This window comes from Penicillium paradoxum (genome assembly GCF_028828445.1).
Source record: "Penicillium paradoxum strain IBT 22861 chromosome Unknown utg000002l_segment0_segment0, whole genome shotgun sequence".
Classification (NCBI taxonomy): Eukaryota; Fungi; Ascomycota; class Eurotiomycetes; order Eurotiales; family Aspergillaceae; genus Penicillium; species Penicillium paradoxum.
This window is the reverse complement of record NW_026643180.1, coordinates 3,476,499-3,494,036: the sequence shown is the minus strand read 5'-3', so window position 1 is coordinate 3,494,036 and position 17,538 is coordinate 3,476,499. Positions and strand designations below refer to the sequence as shown.

Here is a 17,538-nt window from a genome sequence, read left to right as displayed (position 1 = left end):
AATACGGGTTATCGTACGATTTGGCGGAGAGGCGTTGTATGTGTGAGGCACCCCTGATACACCTGGGTACACCAGCTCTCCGGCGGACACGGCCGATTAAAACGAGCCCCCAGATTTGACGGTGAGCATTTGATCTCAAGTCGCAAAAGACGGCATTCTGGTCCGGACAACCCGACTTTCTCTTGCGAGGGATATCACCACAGACGCGGGGAGTATAGAGAAGTCTGGGTGTTGGGTAGGCGGAAATGCTCGGAGGCGCTGCGGAGAAAATTGATAAGTCAGCACTAGATAGCCCCCAGGGCTCGGCGCCTTTTCTAAGCTCTCCTGCTACCACCGGGGCTTACGCGACAGTTTAGTGTTCGACAGCACATCAGATACAAATTAGAAGGAAAAGGCGTCACTTGCGCGAGGTCAAAGCTCATGCGCCTGCACTCGTAGCTATGATTGGCGGCATCTGTGGGCAGTTGACGATCGTCGGTCTCTTGAGGGACGTCATAAAGCAGCAAGAGAGGGGACACTCCAAATCAACGCAAGGAGCTAAGTTTTAATTGACTTGAGGAATCATACGAGACTATTGCTTTAATGTACACAAGCATGAACAGTGACCACATAACACAGAAGAATCCATCCAGGATTACCAAGTGCTTAGGTAGGGTATGAATATAAAGACGGATCGAGTCAACGTATACCCCATATCCATATCTCCATCCACCCATGAGGATTTTAAAATGCCTCGGGAAACTTATCATGATGGACTCTACTCCGTAACTAGCATCCCATTTATGTCTTCTGCCATGTCAGGAGTATGCAAACCGATGTAGGGCCAAGGCTATCTATGAAAGGTTTAGTCAAAACCGAGGAACTAGATTAATGTCTTGGGATCGAACACAAAGAATTCAACTTGGGAGAGAAACAAGTGTTCTTATAAACTATCCTTTACCAGATCCTCCTACATTTATCTCTTAGTGGGGATTCTGGAGTCTCTTTCTACTCCCTTATATACCATGAACTATATTCGAAAAAGCCGATCGAGTATTCCTTGGCGACGACAGTCCATAGAGATGAATTAGCGCCTTTTGTCGGGCATTTTGACAAAAATATCTGCAGGGCTTTCTATGGATGGGTAGTTTTAGATATGTTATAAAGAATGGGATGGTTGTATCTACATTCCTGTACGGAGTAAACGATATGGATATATAGGCCAAAGATGCCGCGGGTGTAAACGGGTCATTGTTTAACACGTTCACCGAAATAATGACACTGTGTGAGTCAACGCTTTTCGTATTTACATAGAGACTTTTACACCGGAAAGCTCAGAGGACCATCGGTGTAAAGAGAGAGAGAAAGGAAAATAATGGAGTAGGTGAGTGTTCGATGATAAATCTTCTTCGATCAGATTTCACAGAATGATTGTATACATATCGGGATCATGCTGATTATCATACATCCCCCAAAATAATTACCGCCTTGCTTTCTTCTTCTGTGGTTCTTTCTCTTCGCCGTCACTCAATTCCGCGTAAATAGCATTGGGTTGTGTTTCCCGGTATGCCTTCGTGAATATGGGATCTTTCTCCGCCTTGTCGGCGTACTTCAAGAGTGCTTCACGTGGATCCTCATTTCGCATGGAGCTGAGAGGGATATGCTCACGGATGTGCTTTTCATCAGGCGTAATATTAGAGTACTGTGTCTGCGCCGGCATGTGTGGTCGACGAGGATCACGGGAGCGACCAGAGGCCGTAAATCCAACTGTAGGATGACGAGCCGACATGGTTGCTGAGCTGTAATGAGGGACTCCATTGGAACCAACGACTACTGAATCGCCAGACCGCGCCAGGTTCATGTCCGCAGTGACAGGAATATCGTCGACATGGCGGAGTTTTGGCGCCTTGGCCATGACTGTCGCTGCGCCCTTTGTGGACATACTTGGATTGTAGAGGACGTGGGTCTCTGCATTCGCAGAGCCTGTCAGAATCTGGTTAAGCTTCTCGTGCCACAAAACAGTAATCAGCGGTGAGCCTGGTGTCACGGGAGTGACGAGATCTGGTCTGAGGGTAGCAGGGTTGAGAATATGCAAGTGGCCAGTTTCAGAGCCTGTAATGACATTTGCAGACGAAGGAGAGAACTGAATGTTGGATGTCGGATAGCGAGAGGACGTTGAAGCATGCGTGACAGTTGTGACTGGAGTCTTGAACTTTCGGGTATCCCAAAGTTTGATCGTATCATCGCCACCTCTGGTGATAACGAGCCTTCCGTCAGAGCTTATATCTAGTCCGCTTGTCCAAGTATCCCGGACATGAGCATCCCGAATCTCCGCGCTGGGTCTTGTGTATGGGCCATTTCCACTCCACATGCAAAGACTACCATCAAGGGCGGCGCCCACCAGGATGTTCGCCCCTCCTTGCTTTGGAGAGCCCCATGCGATAGCAGTCATCTTCGTCCGGCCAGCGGAGCCAGCTACCCGTGACTTGTGAACAATCACATCCCTCTGGGAGCGGCCTATTCTGGCATCCCAGATGCGAATTGTACCATCAGTTCCAGCAGTGGCACACAGATTCAGATCAGACGGGTTCCAAGCACCACACGTAACTTCCGATACATGTCCTTTAGTGTTGTGCAAATCACGCAGATACATATCTCCCTTCACGAACTCGGTGATAGTTTCACCATCACGGCTGAGAATCCGTGGCTGTGAATTGGCAGGTACGGCTAGAACATAACTCGGGGAGAGCGGATTGAACGCGACGTAGTGCACGGCGTGAGTGTCCTGGGCGGCCGCCGTTTTCTTGGCCGAAGGATCGACGGACTTGAAGGCACGGAGTGTGGACGGGGTCATTGAAGCAAAATCATGGATTTTCAACGTGCAATCGGTAGAACCTGTGATTAGTCGGGCCCCCGAAGGATCCACGGTCATGGTAGTCACGGCACGCTCATGCGTCTTTAGAACGAGCTCATGCGATACGGGAAACTCATCCTCGTCATCGTCCGAATCATCAGAGTCATCATCGCTATCATCATCACTGTCTTTTTTATCATTTTCACTGCCTGCTGCTTTTGCGCTAGGGATTATGGTGGCGGCGCTTGGTTCAATGCCCACGGGCTTCGGCGCCGAAACAGCAGCGCGCTTGGAACGATCGACCTGAGAGCCCACGTCAACCGATTTTGACTGCTTCCCAAAGCTTGAGGGAAAGAACTTGTTGAACGCTTCTTCGTCAAACTCGTCCATGATTGCGGTGTGTGAGGAACTTTGCGACAGATCGAGATACGCTTCGACCTGATAGCAAGCTTGTTTGTATAGTTTGCAACCTGGGCGATAAGGCGAGCTGCTTGGCACCACACATCCATGGATCACCCACACATTACTTATGGAGGCATTCTCATGCAGGAGAATTTAGGGTAATTCGTGGGCAGTATGCCCTTTAATTTCTCTCATCACTCGATTATTACAATACACAAGGGACCTAGTTGGGTGCAGGCCTCTAGCGCAAGCAGTCCGTATATCCTCGAAAGATTCCTAGCGTTTACAAGTAAAGACCTTCCACGGGACCGCCGTCCTGCTTGGTCTTCATGATGCGTTCACGAGCAGCTCGGAAATCGTCCATCTGCACCCTCATCCGGCGTTCTCTCAAGGCCATCAAACCAGCTTCAGTACAAATGGCACGAATGTCGGCACCGGAAAGGTCATCCTTCTGGTTGATGAACTCCTCAAGATCAACGTCGTCACCGAGAGACATCTTCGATGTATGCAAGGTAAAGATCTTCTTCTTGGTGTTTTCTAAAAGCTGTTAGTGAGCAATGACGCAAATCGGTGGAACATATCAAGGAAGCACTTACGGTCCGGGTTCTCGAAGAGAATTTTACGGTCAATACGACCAGGTCGGATCAAAGCAGGGTCCAATGTCTCAATTTTGTTGGTAGCCATGATGACCTTGACGTCACCGCGATCATCGAATCCATCCAGTTGATTCAGAAGCTCCAGCATTGTTCGTTGAATTTCTCGTTCACCGCCAGATTGTGATTCATATCGCTTCGTACCAATGGCATCAATCTCGTCAATGAACACAATTGAAGGAGCATGATCAGCAGCAACTGAGAAGATCTGGCGAACCAGACGAGGGCCATCACCCAGGTACTTCTGGATCAGCTCACTGCCAACAATGCGGAGGAAGGTTGCGCTGGTTTGGTTGGCAACGGCCTTGGCGAGGAGGGTCTTTCCAGTACCGGGGGCACCGTAAAGAATCACACCCTTGGGAGGCTTAATGCCCATCTCTTCATACAGCTCGGGGTGTAGCAAGGGCAGCTCCACAGATTCTCGGACTTCTTGGATTTGCTGTTCCAGACCACCAATATCGGCGTAGGATTCTGTTGGTGCCTTGTCCAGCTTCATTACCGAGACCAGGGGATCAGACTCCTCCGTCAGCACACCCACCACGGATACTGACTTGTGGTGAAGAAGAATACTAGCACCCGGCTCAAGGAGATCTTTATCAACGAAAGACATGATCGAAACGTAGTACTCAGGGCCGGTAGCACTCGAGACAATAGCATGATCATCATCGATCAACTCTTCCAAGTTGCCGACGCCCATCGGGCTGCCTCGCATGTCATCGACGCGACTCCGCTCATCGGCGTTGCGGTCCATTACATCCAAGTCACCACCTCGGCTAGCGGGATCTTGTGAAGCCTGGGCCTTGGCCTTGCGCATCCGTTCCATGTTCTCAACGTACTCTTCTTCTAGCAACAGGTGGTCGTGAACCCGCTGCATGCGAAGGTATCGTAGCTTGCATCGCGAGGTAGGGTAGATATCGGGAAGCTTAGAGGCAGTGCTGGGGCCGGCAGCCTTGCGCTTCTTCTTTCCGATCCGAGTGGTAGGTGGAGGAGGTGGTTCATATCTCGGCTTGTCCTTCTGATGAAAGATGGTCTCAGCGCTGGTTGCTCAGCAGAACAAAGTGGCAACGTACCTTCTTATCCTTGTCATCACGTCCATCACCGCCAGGGCCGCCGCCCAGATTAGACTGCTGTTGACCCTATTTTTGAAGTTAGGCGATGTAAATCGAAATGACCACTGGCCGCAGAACACTGGGACACTCACCATGTTTGTCAGCCACCGAGAGGGAGACAATCAGAGTCCCAGATATAAAGACTCAAGCTGAATCAAAGTAGCGAAGACACTGAGCTTGAGAGGAGGGTAAATGATGGTAAGTACGACTTGAAAGGGATGATTGTCGATGCAGATGGGGTATCGCCCGGGCTCAGATGCTCATCGAGCTGGAAGCTGTTGTTCACCCACGTGACCTTATAGGCCTGAGGCCACCACTGCGTCATCCTCGCCTTGTTGCCTTAACGCCTGTCTTATCGGCATCTTGCTTGTGCCTCGGACATTCTCGAGGACGATCAGACGGTTTTATATCTCACCGGAGCTCTTTGCTGGAGCTGACCTTAACGCGATCGAGGATTGATAATACTTCCTTCCCTGGAGATCCGAACCTAGAGGATATTAACTGTGTGTGGGGTCCTCACTCGTGCCGATTCTCTTTATAGTTCCCCTCTATTGGTGAGATTCCCGTCTATTTCGAGTCATGTTAATTCCCTTCGGCGAAAGAACATTTTATACTTAATCACCAGATTTCCTTCGTTAATTCAAAGCCTTGCTAACCATACCTTTGTGGTCTCAGCTTCTACCGGCCTTTCTCTCCGCGGAAGTGCCCCACGCCCTTGTGCAGTTATTGTCAACACGGAACTAGATCTCTCCGTCCCCACACTGTACACAGAAAGCCTTGGGATCATCGTCAAATATCTGTTTGTTGGTCCTGTCCTTGAAATCAGTGCCTAAATCACCATGGCCAGTAACCGCATCCGTCGCATTGGAAAAGAAATTGCGGACATCCATGCGGACATCCACTCTCAGATCAAAGCCGAGCCATTTGGCAACCAAGACGATGTGACACACCTACGAGGATCATTCCCAGGACCACCTGGAACACCATATGAAGGTGGCACGTACAATATCGATATAAAAATCCCCACCGACTATCCTTTCCGACCACCTACCATGAAATTCGAGACGAAAGTGTGGCACCCGAATGTTAGCAGTCAAACGGTCAGTGGCTTTTACGCAGTATATAAATTAGATTCATTGGAAACTGACAGCCAATGCAGGGAGCAATCTGTCTCGACACACTTTCGAGTGCCTGGTCGCCAGTTCTGACCATCAAATCCGCTTTACTTTCACTGCAATCTTTGCTCAGCACCCCCGAACCCAAAGATCCCCAAGATGCTGAAGTGGCCAACATGCTCCTGAAGACACCCAAGGAGTTTGAGCGTGTTGCCCGTGAATGGGCAGTCATCTATGCCGGGGCTCCCGTGAGTAGTGACAACGGGAACGGATCTAGCGCGGATGACGTTCAGCAAGCAACTGCCGAGGATAGTCTGGCAAGGTAATCCAGCCATGTACTCTACATATCTTATATTTGCTAATCACTGTTTATAGGTATGGGGGATACAACAAAAACTTGGTTGACCGTTTCGGCAGCATGGGCTTCGATGTTGAGCGTGTTGTAGCCGCTTTCCGGTTTGTTGGCGCTGAACAGCATGGGGGTCAGGACTATGAATTAGAAGAAGGCCTTATGGGCGATATTGCTGCCCGACTTCTTGGTGAATCATAGTATTGTATATTCAAGTTTATTTAGTGAACTCGGGACAAGAATGCGACAACAAGCACACACGCGTTATGGGTGGATTGCATTGGGTGGCTTTTGCATTGCAATAGCGTTTGATCGTTTTTTCAAAGGGGTTAAATATTGACCAAGGAGCACAATTGAAGCTCAATTCAGAATACAATGAGTTGTTTACCTACAAATGTATACAAAGCCTGTAGATTGTAGGCGGAACTGCGACGAAGGGTTGAGGGCGTTATCGATAAGACACCACAGCTCCGATGTCTCTCACTCGATGGACTTCACTTGTTCTGAGCTCATTATCACTTGTCATTCAACTTTGAAAGTACTGACAATTGGAACAGATTGTGTCTTTCTATCCCTTCCTACTCATAATTGTTCCCTTGCGAGCCTGCCACCAGTCTGGCACTATCTCAGGCGAAAAAAAACCCGAGTTTCTAGCATTCGACTCCAAAAAGTCAAAGGCACCAACACCATGATTGAAGACGACATCTACCGTGCCTCATCTCAATACCGCCTGTGGTCTTACACCGAGACATCTCTTCAGACTCTCAGAGCCACGACAAATGCTGTTGCCAGCGAGCGTGTGCGCGCGGCTTTGCGCAGATCGCGCGAAACCCATCAGTCAGCTACATCATCTGCGGCTGGAACACCGCAGCCAGAAAGCAACGTAGACAACAAGAACAAAATTGAGAAGAATATTGAATGCTTGACTCCGGAAGAGGAACTCGTCCTCGTGCGGTATTACTGTGAGAAGACGCTAGAGTTGGGAGAAACCTACAAGCCTCCAATGCCAACAATGGTCCGGGTACGTTATACTCTACTTCAGAATTATGCTGGAACAAACAAGAACCTTGACGTGCTAACTTTGTTGTCTTACGTATACAGGCCACTGCGATTCAATACCTTCGTCGTTTCTACTTAACCAATTCACCCATGACATACCACCCCAAGTCGATCATGGCGTGTGCGCTCTTTGTCGCGACCAAAACCGATAACTACTATATGTCTCTTCGCCAATTTGCAGATGGAATTCCCGGCGATACAACGACAGAGGACGTCATCGCACCTGAGTTCCTTCTTATGCAGGGACTCCGTTTCACCTTTGATGTACGGCATCCATTCCGGGGACTCGAAGGCGGCGTCATGGAACTCCAAGCCATCGCACAAGGCCAAGGCCAGCCAGCCCCCCATCTACCACACGAGACCGCTGAAGATCTTCAACAAGGATTGTTGTCCATTGCACCCCCTCCCGTCCCATCGTCCTCGATGTCAGATCGGATTGCTCGTGCTCACGGCACAACTCGCGAACTGCTCAAGTCTGCCGCACAAATGACAGACGCTTACTTCTTGTACACTCCCTCCCAAATCTGGCTTTCTGCCTTTTTAATAGCGGATCGTCCCCTGGCTGAATTCCTTCTTGATGTCAAACTTGGTGGACCTGTCACAGCGACAATTCCTCCTCCGGAGCTCGACGCAAACGGCCTTGTGAATCCTCTATATGAAATTCGCTCCAAACTGCACCGCGTGTTGACTGAATGTTCTGCCCTACTCCAATCCTACACACCCCTCTCCTCTGACCCCGCGCAAATGAAGAACCTCAAGCGCATTGCAAAGAAATTATATCACTGCCAGAACCCCGAGAAGGTGAACCTGGCCCAGAAAAGGGACTCCACACAGCCGTCGACTGCCGTCCAAAGCGATGCGGGAGTGGCCACCTCTGAGAGCGAAACTGAACGTCTAGCGAAGAAGCGCAAGTTAGAACAGGAGCAGCAGGCCCGTCAGAGTGATGATGTCTTCGGTCCTGAGCTGGTCACCCAGCGCACCAAGCAGTAATGATTGGCCCAGAATTGAAAATAAATAATACCAATAATATCAATAACGTCGGACTTGACGATGCAGATTCTACTTTTCTTTCTTCACTCTTTGTAGGTAGAGTTATGAGAAACCCCAATCCACGACAGAACTCAACAAAGACCGTATCAGATTGAATCAAACAAAGGGCACAGGGTAACGGTGGAAATAGACCGTCAAGTTTGTCTCGTCCTTGCCCAATCGAGCAAAAGCAAATCAAATCTAACCACTCTACATGAACGCCAATATCAAAGCCTGTAACAATCATTACTTTCGCTCTCATTATTAGTTATCTTTAACGTAACCTACCACCAGTTCCACCTAGACAGTAAAGATTCTTCTCCAAACCAGCAGAGAAGCCCCTTAAATTACATACACAAATCCCAAAACTAGGTATACCAGCTCTCTCAAAAAGGCAATCCCTCCATAATCTCCACCAAAAGATCCGCCACAATCATCGGCGCCGGCGCACTACAAGCAAGTTCATCCTTCAAAACCCTCAATTCGTACTTTATCAAAAAGCAAATCTCCTTCATGGGCAGACTGCCCCAACGGGACCAAACACGGGGATCATCCCGGATCGCCACCTCGCCCACTTCACCCAGGAATCCGATCTGCATGGCCCGCTCGCCGAGCTCGTCGAGGCGGGTCGGGATGTCCTGCATATCGGGGTTGGGGGCTGTGGTCACGAGGGCGAAGATTTGGCATTCTAGTTTGTGAGTAAAGGCTTCGCAGGCCTTGGTGTAGATTGAGTGGAAGTTTTCTGGGTGGACTCGTGAGCCGTCCATTGTGGGCTTGTGAGGTTTGATTGGGAATGTGTGGTAGAGGGCTTACCTGGATAGGTATGGGGTTGGGATTGGGGGGATTGGGATCGAGGGATGAGGTTGTGGGTTGGATGGGATGGGATAGGGTTCGGGGCTACTTATGTATTGTCAAGTTGGGTTTGACTTGGTTAGGTCTTTGTTGGGGTTGGAGGACAACGAGAGGGATCAGGGCTATTGTTGGCGATTCTTTGTCTTTGGGCGCATTGCCGTAGAGTGTTATATTTGTATCATGAGAACACAAAGAGTACAAGGGGGAGGACTATGAGATGGGTTCCGGCCATAGCATTATCTGAAAGGAGATATCGAAGGATGCTATAACAGACGAACGTAAAGGACCACCGTCCTTTTCAAGGCTCTCTACGGAGTATATACGAGAAAAAGACCGTACAATGAGAATTTGGCGTAACTGGCATCCCTTATATTCACCTCGGAAGAGAGGACTAGATACTCTATCAAGGATGCATGGTAAGACAGAGAAGAAAGCGAAGAAAACAGACGGATCACGTCTGGTCCAATCGAAAGGGGGTAATGAGTTCATGACAGCAAACGCAGAAGTCCAAGGCTCTCCCAAAATCTATTCGGAGAGAAAAGGACAAAACGATCTAACAAAATAAAAATAAATGAAAACCATCCCAACCCAAGGGACCTTTTTGTTAGTCCCTGCGGGAACCGAACTTTTAGTGCCCCGGGGGCAATTTGTATTCCTTCAGTTCTCGTCTAGCATTTCGTCGTCATCAATGGAAAAAAAAGGAAAAAAAGGGAAAAGGGAATCAATGAAAACGAGAAAGCGCTTAGACAGCACCGGAAGACACCATCTTGTTACGGAGGTGGTTCTTGTACTCGCCGATGGAGCCGTCCCAGCGGCGGATGGTCTTGTCCTCGCAGACCATGATGTCCTTGGCGATCTTGTCGAGGAGACGGAAATCGTGGGACACGACGACGACACCACCGCTGTAGGCGTTGATGGCATCGGCGAGGGAGTCAATGGTGGGGATATCGAGACCGTTGGTAGGCTCGTCCAGCAGAATCATGTTGGGGGACTCGATGGCGAGCAGGGCGAAGACGATACGAGACTTCTGACCCTCGGACAGGGTACCCATGAGGGCAGTCTGGCCCTCACCGCTCAGACCGTAGCGGCCGAGCTGCTGGCGCCAGTACTGGTAATCCTGGGACTTCTCGGGGAAGCGGTCACGGACGAACTCCAAGGAAGACTTGGTGAGATCGAGCTGCTCAGCGGAGTGCTGGCTGTACACACCGAGCTTCAAGTGAGTGTGACGAGAGACACGGCCACCGATAGGGCTGAGCTTGCCGGTCATGAGACGGAGCAAAGTAGACTTGCCGACACCGTTGGGGCCGACCAGGGCGGTACGGGAGTCCATGTCGACACCGAGGTCGAGGTGCTCGTACAGGGTGTCATCCCAGTTACCGGAGTAAGAGAAGCTGACATCGTCGAAGGAGAGAACTGGGGGAGGGAGCTTCTCAACATCGGCGAAGCGGAAGGTGAAGACACGGTCGGCAACGACGGGCTGAATGAAACCATCGGCCTCCATCTTGTCGAGAATCTTCTGGCGAGACTTGGCCTGACGCACCAAGTTGGCGTAGGTACCAGCGGAGGCAATGAACTTCTTGATGTGCTGAATTTCTTCCTGTTGCTTGGTGTAGGCCTTCATCTGGTTGGTCTCCTGCTCGCTACGGGTCTTGTGGTAAGAATCGTAGTTACCACCATAGTAAAGGAGCTTCTGGCCACGCATATCGATCATGGTGGTGCAAACACCGTTCAGGAAATCCATAGAGTGAGAGACCAGGATCAAAGTACGATCCCACTTCTTGAGGTACTCCTCCAACCACACACAAGCCTCCAAATCCAAGTGGGCAGTGGGGTCATCAAGCAAGAGCAAAGAGGGCTTGACGAACAGGGCCTTGGCAAGGGCCACACGCATACGCCAACCACCGGACATGTCCTTGGTCTTCTTGTTGATGGTGTGCTTGTTGAAACCGAGACCGGTCAAAATGAGCGAGGCACGAACGTGGAAAGTGGAAGGATCCATCTTGTCCATACGCTGTAGAGAATCGTTAGCTTCTGTTGTAGCACTGATGAGGGTGAAAATTTGAAACCAGAGATACATACGTCATACAGATCTTCGAGAATAGGGCTGTCAGGGCCTTCCTCCTCGAGAACCTCCTCGGCCTTCTTCTCCATATCCTCCAACTGGCGCTCAGCCTCACGGACAACCCACTCAAGGGCACCGAGGTCGGAGGGAGGGGCACCCTCGTTCAGAAGGTAGATATCGATGTGCTCGGGAACGGGGTACTCGCGGGCAGCAATAGACTTGAGGATAGTGGACTTTCCGCAACCGTTCTCACCGAGGAGACCGTAGCGACGACCGAAGGTCAACTCCATAGTGGAATCGGTGACAAGGACCTTTCCGTGGAACACAAGGGAGCAAGAGGTAATCTTAACATCGCGAGAGGCAGGCAGAGATGACAGCACACCGGTGGTGACACGATCGGACAGACCGTGCTTATCCATCTGGGCTGTGAGCTTATCAACGGCGGACTGATCCTTGGTGGCAGGGGCGTCCTCGACGATGGGCTTTCCGTGGGCATCGAGTTCGACCTCCTTGGTCTTCTTGGGCTTCTTCTCCTCGGCACGCTTGGCCAGGCGGGCAGCCTTAGAGGCGGAAACCATGATTGCGATGTGAGGGTATAAAAAAAATATGTAAAGAAGAAAAAAATAAGGTCGCAGGGGAGAAAGACGGGAGGCAAAGGGAGAGGAGAAAGGATGACAACGCAAACAGAGATTGAAGAGAAATGCAAAAAGACTGAGTGGATCGCCTGGCGGGGCGGGCAGAAATGGAGGGGCGCGAAGCAGGTGGAGTGTGGTTTGCCCTTATCGATAGAAATCCTAGTCGATGTCAGTTAGGTGAAAGAAAAAAAAAAGTACAAGCGAACATACCTTTTTCACTAAAGATTCTTTCTTCCTGAGAAACTTGTAAAGATGTGGACAAGTCGAGAGTTTTAAGACAACAAAAAAAAAAAAAAAAAAATCCTCAGTGGGCCGTGTACATAAGAGGATGCTGATTGGGAGAGACGTCACCGCAGTCCGTGCCTGAGGTGTCAATTTGCCACTTTGATTTGTGTGATACGCGACTGGCCCGATAAGGGAGCCTATAAACGTGTACTTGGTACTCCGGTGCAGCTCGTATGCAGGATAAAGCAAATATTTAATATGTACAGGCCCCCCTTAGATTCTCTCACTGATCTTTTCTAAGACTTCTTTCTCCTCGGGAGAAAGATATATCCCATCGGGCACTGAAACCTCACCGCGCTCTATTACTAACTGTCGAGGAACGTCGTTTAAACTGTCCTCATAATGACTAGAAATACGAGATGACGCTTTTCGAGGAGCCATTTCAACATCGGCTTGAGGGGTCGACAGGGGATGCGACGTCCACCAGTACAACGGATACCGACGCTGAACATTGTTGATCACCACGGCGGCAGCCTGCATGAGCGCGACTCCGAGCAATATCACTGGGAACAAAAACCAACCCAGAGAAACCATCTCAGCATTTGTCACTGCGAGCAGAGCAGTCGCACCCGCTGGCGGATGCGTCGTGTTGGTAATGATCATGACGGCGGTGGTGAGAGCGCAAGCAAGAGCACCCCCAAGCTCAGTGTACGCTTCAGCATGAGGATTCAAGGCGAACAATTTCGATATCCCGACGCCGAAGAAACAAGCGATAATCTGGCTCAGGATGGCATTGCGTGGTTGTGCGAAAGGCGACTCAATCGTACCGAATTCAAGAACTGCCGCGGCACCCTAATGCCACAGAATAAAAGTCAGCCTTTGCTTGGTTCGGTTCATTATACTAAACCCATCAGACCACTCACAAAACTGCCAACAATCGCTGGTGCATCACGGGCTTCGAAAGATGGCACGCGTTTGGAAACTGATGCCACTAAGGCCACGCCACAAAATGCTCCAAGCAACGACCACAGAGCCATCAGAATGTTGCCCATCGGTTTCGGGCCATCGCCTCGATAGCCCAGCAAGTGGGCGATAGGTCGCGGTACAAGATTCCATGGTGGCGCAGGTACGAATGGATTCAGATACCGATCGATATCGAAATTCCAGGTTGACGGGCGGGACAGCGTCACCGGCCTATGCGGGGACGGTGCCATGCTGCCAGACACCTACTGCAGTACGAGTGTATCAGAGACAATATTCTAGCAACTGCCCGCACGTCTCTTCAAGGTATTACGGCAAGTCCCACGAATACATCTCACGGAGGTTCGGTTCTCTAGGAAGGGATAATACAAAGGAGGAACCGCCATCTGCCGTAGATCCGCACCTCTCAATAATGACATTCTCATTTCTTCCGTTTTATCACGCAACTCTATTCTCTTTCTCCGCGGATCGTAACTCTCGGATGTCTCGATCTCAGGCCGGGTTTCTTCTGTCAACGGTCTTCCACTCAGTGGATTTGCATTTGGTAACAGAAACTCTTGTTTTGGACTAGTGGCTTGGCATTTGGCGTCATCGTCGGAGATCACACATGACGATGTTGACAACGGGTGAGATATATACAGTAGATCATCTTATATACTTCGATGGTTCTGTTTCATGGTCTGACAATGGATCCGCTTAGTATGATATCGAAACCAGGCAAGGGGTCCATCTCCACACATCCTTGCTCGGAACATGCAATACGGCTAATCAAATAAAAGCATCTTCCATACTAGAGGATATTACCCTAGTATACATTCTGAGATGAGTATATACCCATATAGCGTGGAAAAAGCAAACCTCAAATCTCGCCCTCAACATCCCTCAAACTCTCCTCCGCCTCCCCAAGCATTAACGGCAATCCCACACACCAAGCCCGCGGATACTCCATCCCCCACTTCGCCATGAGAGCCCTAAGATCCGCCTCATGGCCAGGAACAAGATTAACGAAAATCCGATCTCCATGCGACTGCGGCTCAGAATGCACCGCCCCCTCGTCCTCACCAACCCGGAAGAAAACACACTCCCCAGGCCCCGCCTGGACAGTCCCATATCCGCCCAGCTCAACGGCTAGCTTCGCGCGCACTGACTCCGCCGCCATAGCGCATCCGACACACCGCACTGAGAGACATATGTGGCCCGGGTTTGTGGCACGAGCGGCGGCTTTGGCGGCGTGTTGTGTGGCGCGCGCTAGGCGATTCGTCTTCTGCGGGATGAACAGGGTTCCGGGGCCTAGGAGGGTAGTTGTAAGTTTCCAGTTTGTTGGGTGAGGGCTTGTAGATTGGATCTGGACGGTAGTTTGGGGGCGACACTCATGTTTCTGTGCGTGTGATTTGGAGACCGGGTGCGGCTTTGTTTCGCTTGGTCCTGTCCGATGGGGTTTGAGTATACTAGTTAGCGGTGAAAGGAGGGATACGCGGTATGGATGTTTTGCTGGTTGGCGAGGTGAGAAGAATAGATCATCTGTGTGCCAGCGAGGAGTATCGAATTCGTCGGAGCCTTTGCTTGCGCGGATGGTGAGCCAGTAGTGAGATTGGTTGTTTTGGGTCAGGAAGTTGTGGGCGTATGCCAGGAAGGCGAATAAGGAGGGCAGTATTGAGCCGCTGATTGTGGCTTGGGCCCAGGTATTAAAGGAGGATGGCAGGTTACATGCTTCGAGGGTCAAGAGAGGTCCGCAGTATGTCCATGAGGATGAATTGTTGACGGTGAGTGGATCATCTGATGGCAGTACTTCTTTAGGCTCGATGGATGAATCGGCATATGGAAAAAACCCGAAATCTGGTAACGACTTGACGTCCATAGCGCTTTGCTATGCGTAGAACTTCAGCTGATTATTCCTTCAGGGGCTGTGGAACGATTTGAAAGCTCCCGGAGTTCGGAGTGCACAAAGAATGCTCAGACCGCTAGCTCGTGCACTAGCGGCCGACAGTGAGACTTGAGGAGCAATACGGAGTAAGTACGGAGTAGATACATAATGGCCTAAAGCTTTGACTGCGGAGATTTGGTGTTTGGGGCCACTTGCAGCCTTAACAGGGTCCTTTGCCCCGTTGGGGTTAGGCAGCATCATCGGTTTCTATTCTAATCCATTTTGCTGCCTAATTCTATCGCTTATGATTCTGTAGATCATAGCCCTGAATCGATGCTATTCCCAGAATGCATGCTATTCCCACCATACAAATACGATAAGGGAAGAAGATATCTCTCAAAATGAATGTTAAAAAAGACATCGAAGAAAACGGTAAAGAAGACTACTAAATAGACTACTAAACAGATATCGCAAGGCCATAAACACGGCCGACTAGTAATTCAGGTTCATAGGGTTCCGCTTAAATCCAGGCATGCCAGGTACATAAGGGTATTCAGGTAGTCAAGCCGAGTTTCATCCGATCCCATTACACTTTCCTTAGAGGGATAGAATGACAGTAGAACACACAATGATAATCCTCTCCTCCGAAAAAAAAAGGAGGAAAAATGACAATGCCCGGGAACGACGAACAGACCTCGAAGTCAGAAAAAAAGAAAGAGTATGCCCTCAGGCGTTAGCTAACCAGGTAGACTAACGCCAAAGAGCAACGAAAAATCTGATTCAATTCTTACCTTTAAGAGATCAAATGTCAAACCTCAGACCCAAACATCAGATATTGCGATCACTGATACCATACGATTCAGGCCACAACACCGGTCTAAGCATTAGTTATGCACCTTCGAAGTTCGCACAGCACCTTGGCACCGTCGTTCCAACCTAATTCCGTGTTGGTGTTCATTTGTCTCATTTCTTAGTTATTAGAGAATGCAAAAGCTCATATTCAAAAACTTCGAAATATGTATGTAGGCTTTTATCTGGTATATCATAATCATCGTTGCATCTTACAAACCTCGACCTTAAACATCCAAAGTACGTCCAGTCTGGGAACTCTCACGAGCCAGCTCGACCAAACGAATGACCTCGCGAGCCTCTTCGCCGCTCGCAGGAAGATCGCCCTCGCCATTGAGAGCACGGACAAGCTTGCGGTAGTACTCGGTGTAGGTGGGGGGCTCCACGGTGGGAACGACCTCCTTGACGGCTTTGCCGTTTTGGATGGTAGTGAGAGTGCCGTAGCGCTCGCTGGGCTCGCAACCGTAACCCTTATCCTGAGGCATAATGCCTTCCTTGAGCTGGTCTTCCTGGATATCAAGGTGATACTAACCGATTGTGTCAGTATAGGTTTTGAGAAAAGAATAATGTGCACGATTGAATGATCTTACCTTCTTGAAGCTACCCTTGTCACCACGCACCCAGAAGCGCAGCTGCTCATCCTCGGGGCTGACCACGGTCGACTTGGCAGTGACCATAGTGCCGTTGGCATAGTGCAGGAGAACGGTGAAGGCGTTCTCATATCCGGAGGAGTTGACCTCGCGAGCGGAGCCAACGATTCCAGTTACCCGCTTCGGGAGACCGAACAGGTGCACGGCCTGGTCCAAAAGGTGGGTTCCAAGATCGTAGATCGCAGATCCACCGGGCATGACCTTGTTCTTCCACTTGTGAGAGTCCGCAGCGGGCTCCTCAGGACGGTGGCGGTCGAAGTGAGTCTCGAACTCAGAGATGCGGCCGAGCGAGCCGTTCTTGATAAGCTTGGAGAGGGTCACAAAATCGGCATCCCAGCGGCGGTCTGTTGATTGCAGTCTTAGTATAGGATTTTCTCAACATTGGGAGATGGAACATACTTTGGAATACAGCGAGTTGCTTGTTGTTCTTCTTCGCAATGGCGACGAGGTCATCGGCCTCCTGTGTGGTGGGGGTGAAGGGCTTCTCGCAAACGACTGATATATCTCATGTTAGTATATCCATCTCGATTGATGTTCTGAATTACTCGACACCTACCGTGCTTGCCGGCCTCCAGTGCCAGCTTGGTCAAAGCGAAGTGAGAATCGGGGGCAGTAGTGATGATCACCACATCAATCGCGGGGTCCTGGACCATCTCCTCAGTGGTACGGAAAGACTTCACACCGGGGAGATCCTTCTCAGCATCATCATCCTGCTTCGGGGTGCGCTGGACAATTGCGTAAATGTTGAGCTCTGGGACTTCCTTCACGAAGGGAATGTGGAAGATCTTTGCACTGAAGCCGTAGCCGACAATTCCGACATTGTAAACCTTGCTAGCCATGATTGGAATAGATATTTGACGTTTAACTGAGA

At 50.1% G+C, this 17,538-nt stretch overlaps 9 protein-coding genes across 9 annotated transcripts; 2 read left to right on the top strand and 7 right to left on the bottom strand.

Moving 5' to 3' along the window:
* Positions 1–1,459: 1,459 nt before the first annotated feature.
* Positions 1,460–3,223, bottom strand: N7457_001249 (uncharacterized protein; the record flags this gene model as incomplete). Its single annotated transcript, XM_057172295.1, has 1 exon — positions 1,460–3,223. The coding sequence occupies one exon, from the start codon at positions 3,221–3,223 to the stop codon at positions 1,460–1,462; it is 1,764 nt and encodes a 587-aa protein (XP_057036198.1).
* A 295-nt stretch (positions 3,224–3,518) lies between these two features.
* N7457_001248 (proteasome regulatory particle base subunit RPT2) lies at positions 3,519–5,092 on the bottom strand (the record flags this gene model as incomplete). The annotated part of the gene is made up of 4 exons (XM_057172294.1): positions 3,519–3,772; positions 3,832–4,903; positions 4,959–5,024; positions 5,090–5,092. The coding sequence occupies 4 exons, from the start codon at positions 5,090–5,092 to the stop codon at positions 3,519–3,521; spliced, it is 1,395 nt and encodes a 464-aa protein (XP_057036197.1).
* Positions 5,093–5,836: 744 nt separating this feature from the next.
* N7457_001247 (E2 ubiquitin-conjugating protein UBC1) lies at positions 5,837–6,662 on the top strand (the record flags this gene model as incomplete). The annotated part of the gene is made up of 3 exons (XM_057172293.1): positions 5,837–6,097; positions 6,157–6,434; positions 6,488–6,662. The coding sequence occupies 3 exons, from the start codon at positions 5,837–5,839 to the stop codon at positions 6,660–6,662; spliced, it is 714 nt and encodes a 237-aa protein (XP_057036196.1).
* Positions 6,663–7,149: 487 nt separating this feature from the next.
* On the top strand, positions 7,150–8,510 carry N7457_001246 (TFIIH complex kinase subunit CCL1; the record flags this gene model as incomplete). The annotated part of the gene is made up of 2 exons (XM_057172292.1): positions 7,150–7,482; positions 7,563–8,510. 2 exons carry the CDS (start codon positions 7,150–7,152, stop codon positions 8,508–8,510), a joined length of 1,281 nt encoding a protein of 426 aa, XP_057036195.1.
* A 425-nt stretch (positions 8,511–8,935) lies between these two features.
* N7457_001245 (uncharacterized protein) lies at positions 8,936–9,316 on the bottom strand (the record flags this gene model as incomplete). The annotated part of the gene is made up of 1 exon (XM_057172291.1): positions 8,936–9,316. The coding sequence occupies one exon, from the start codon at positions 9,314–9,316 to the stop codon at positions 8,936–8,938; it is 381 nt and encodes a 126-aa protein (XP_057036194.1).
* An 827-nt stretch (positions 9,317–10,143) lies between these two features.
* On the bottom strand, positions 10,144–12,041 carry N7457_001244 (ATP-binding cassette family ATPase ARB1; the record flags this gene model as incomplete). The annotated part of the gene is made up of 2 exons (XM_057172290.1): positions 10,144–11,412; positions 11,481–12,041. 2 exons carry the CDS (start codon positions 12,039–12,041, stop codon positions 10,144–10,146), a joined length of 1,830 nt encoding a protein of 609 aa, XP_057036193.1.
* Positions 12,042–12,596: 555 nt separating this feature from the next.
* On the bottom strand, positions 12,597–13,537 carry N7457_001243 (HPP family protein; the record flags this gene model as incomplete). Its single annotated transcript, XM_057172289.1, has 2 exons — positions 12,597–13,175; positions 13,247–13,537. The coding sequence occupies 2 exons, from the start codon at positions 13,535–13,537 to the stop codon at positions 12,597–12,599; spliced, it is 870 nt and encodes a 289-aa protein (XP_057036192.1).
* A 626-nt stretch (positions 13,538–14,163) lies between these two features.
* On the bottom strand, positions 14,164–15,162 carry N7457_001242 (uncharacterized protein; the record flags this gene model as incomplete). Its single annotated transcript, XM_057172288.1, has 1 exon — positions 14,164–15,162. The coding sequence occupies one exon, from the start codon at positions 15,160–15,162 to the stop codon at positions 14,164–14,166; it is 999 nt and encodes a 332-aa protein (XP_057036191.1).
* A 1,082-nt stretch (positions 15,163–16,244) lies between these two features.
* Positions 16,245–17,506, bottom strand: N7457_001241 (putative NAD binding Rossmann fold oxidoreductase; the record flags this gene model as incomplete). The annotated part of the gene is made up of 4 exons (XM_057172287.1): positions 16,245–16,544; positions 16,608–17,011; positions 17,067–17,162; positions 17,224–17,506. The coding sequence occupies 4 exons, from the start codon at positions 17,504–17,506 to the stop codon at positions 16,245–16,247; spliced, it is 1,083 nt and encodes a 360-aa protein (XP_057036190.1).
* Positions 17,507–17,538: the final 32 nt, after the last annotated feature.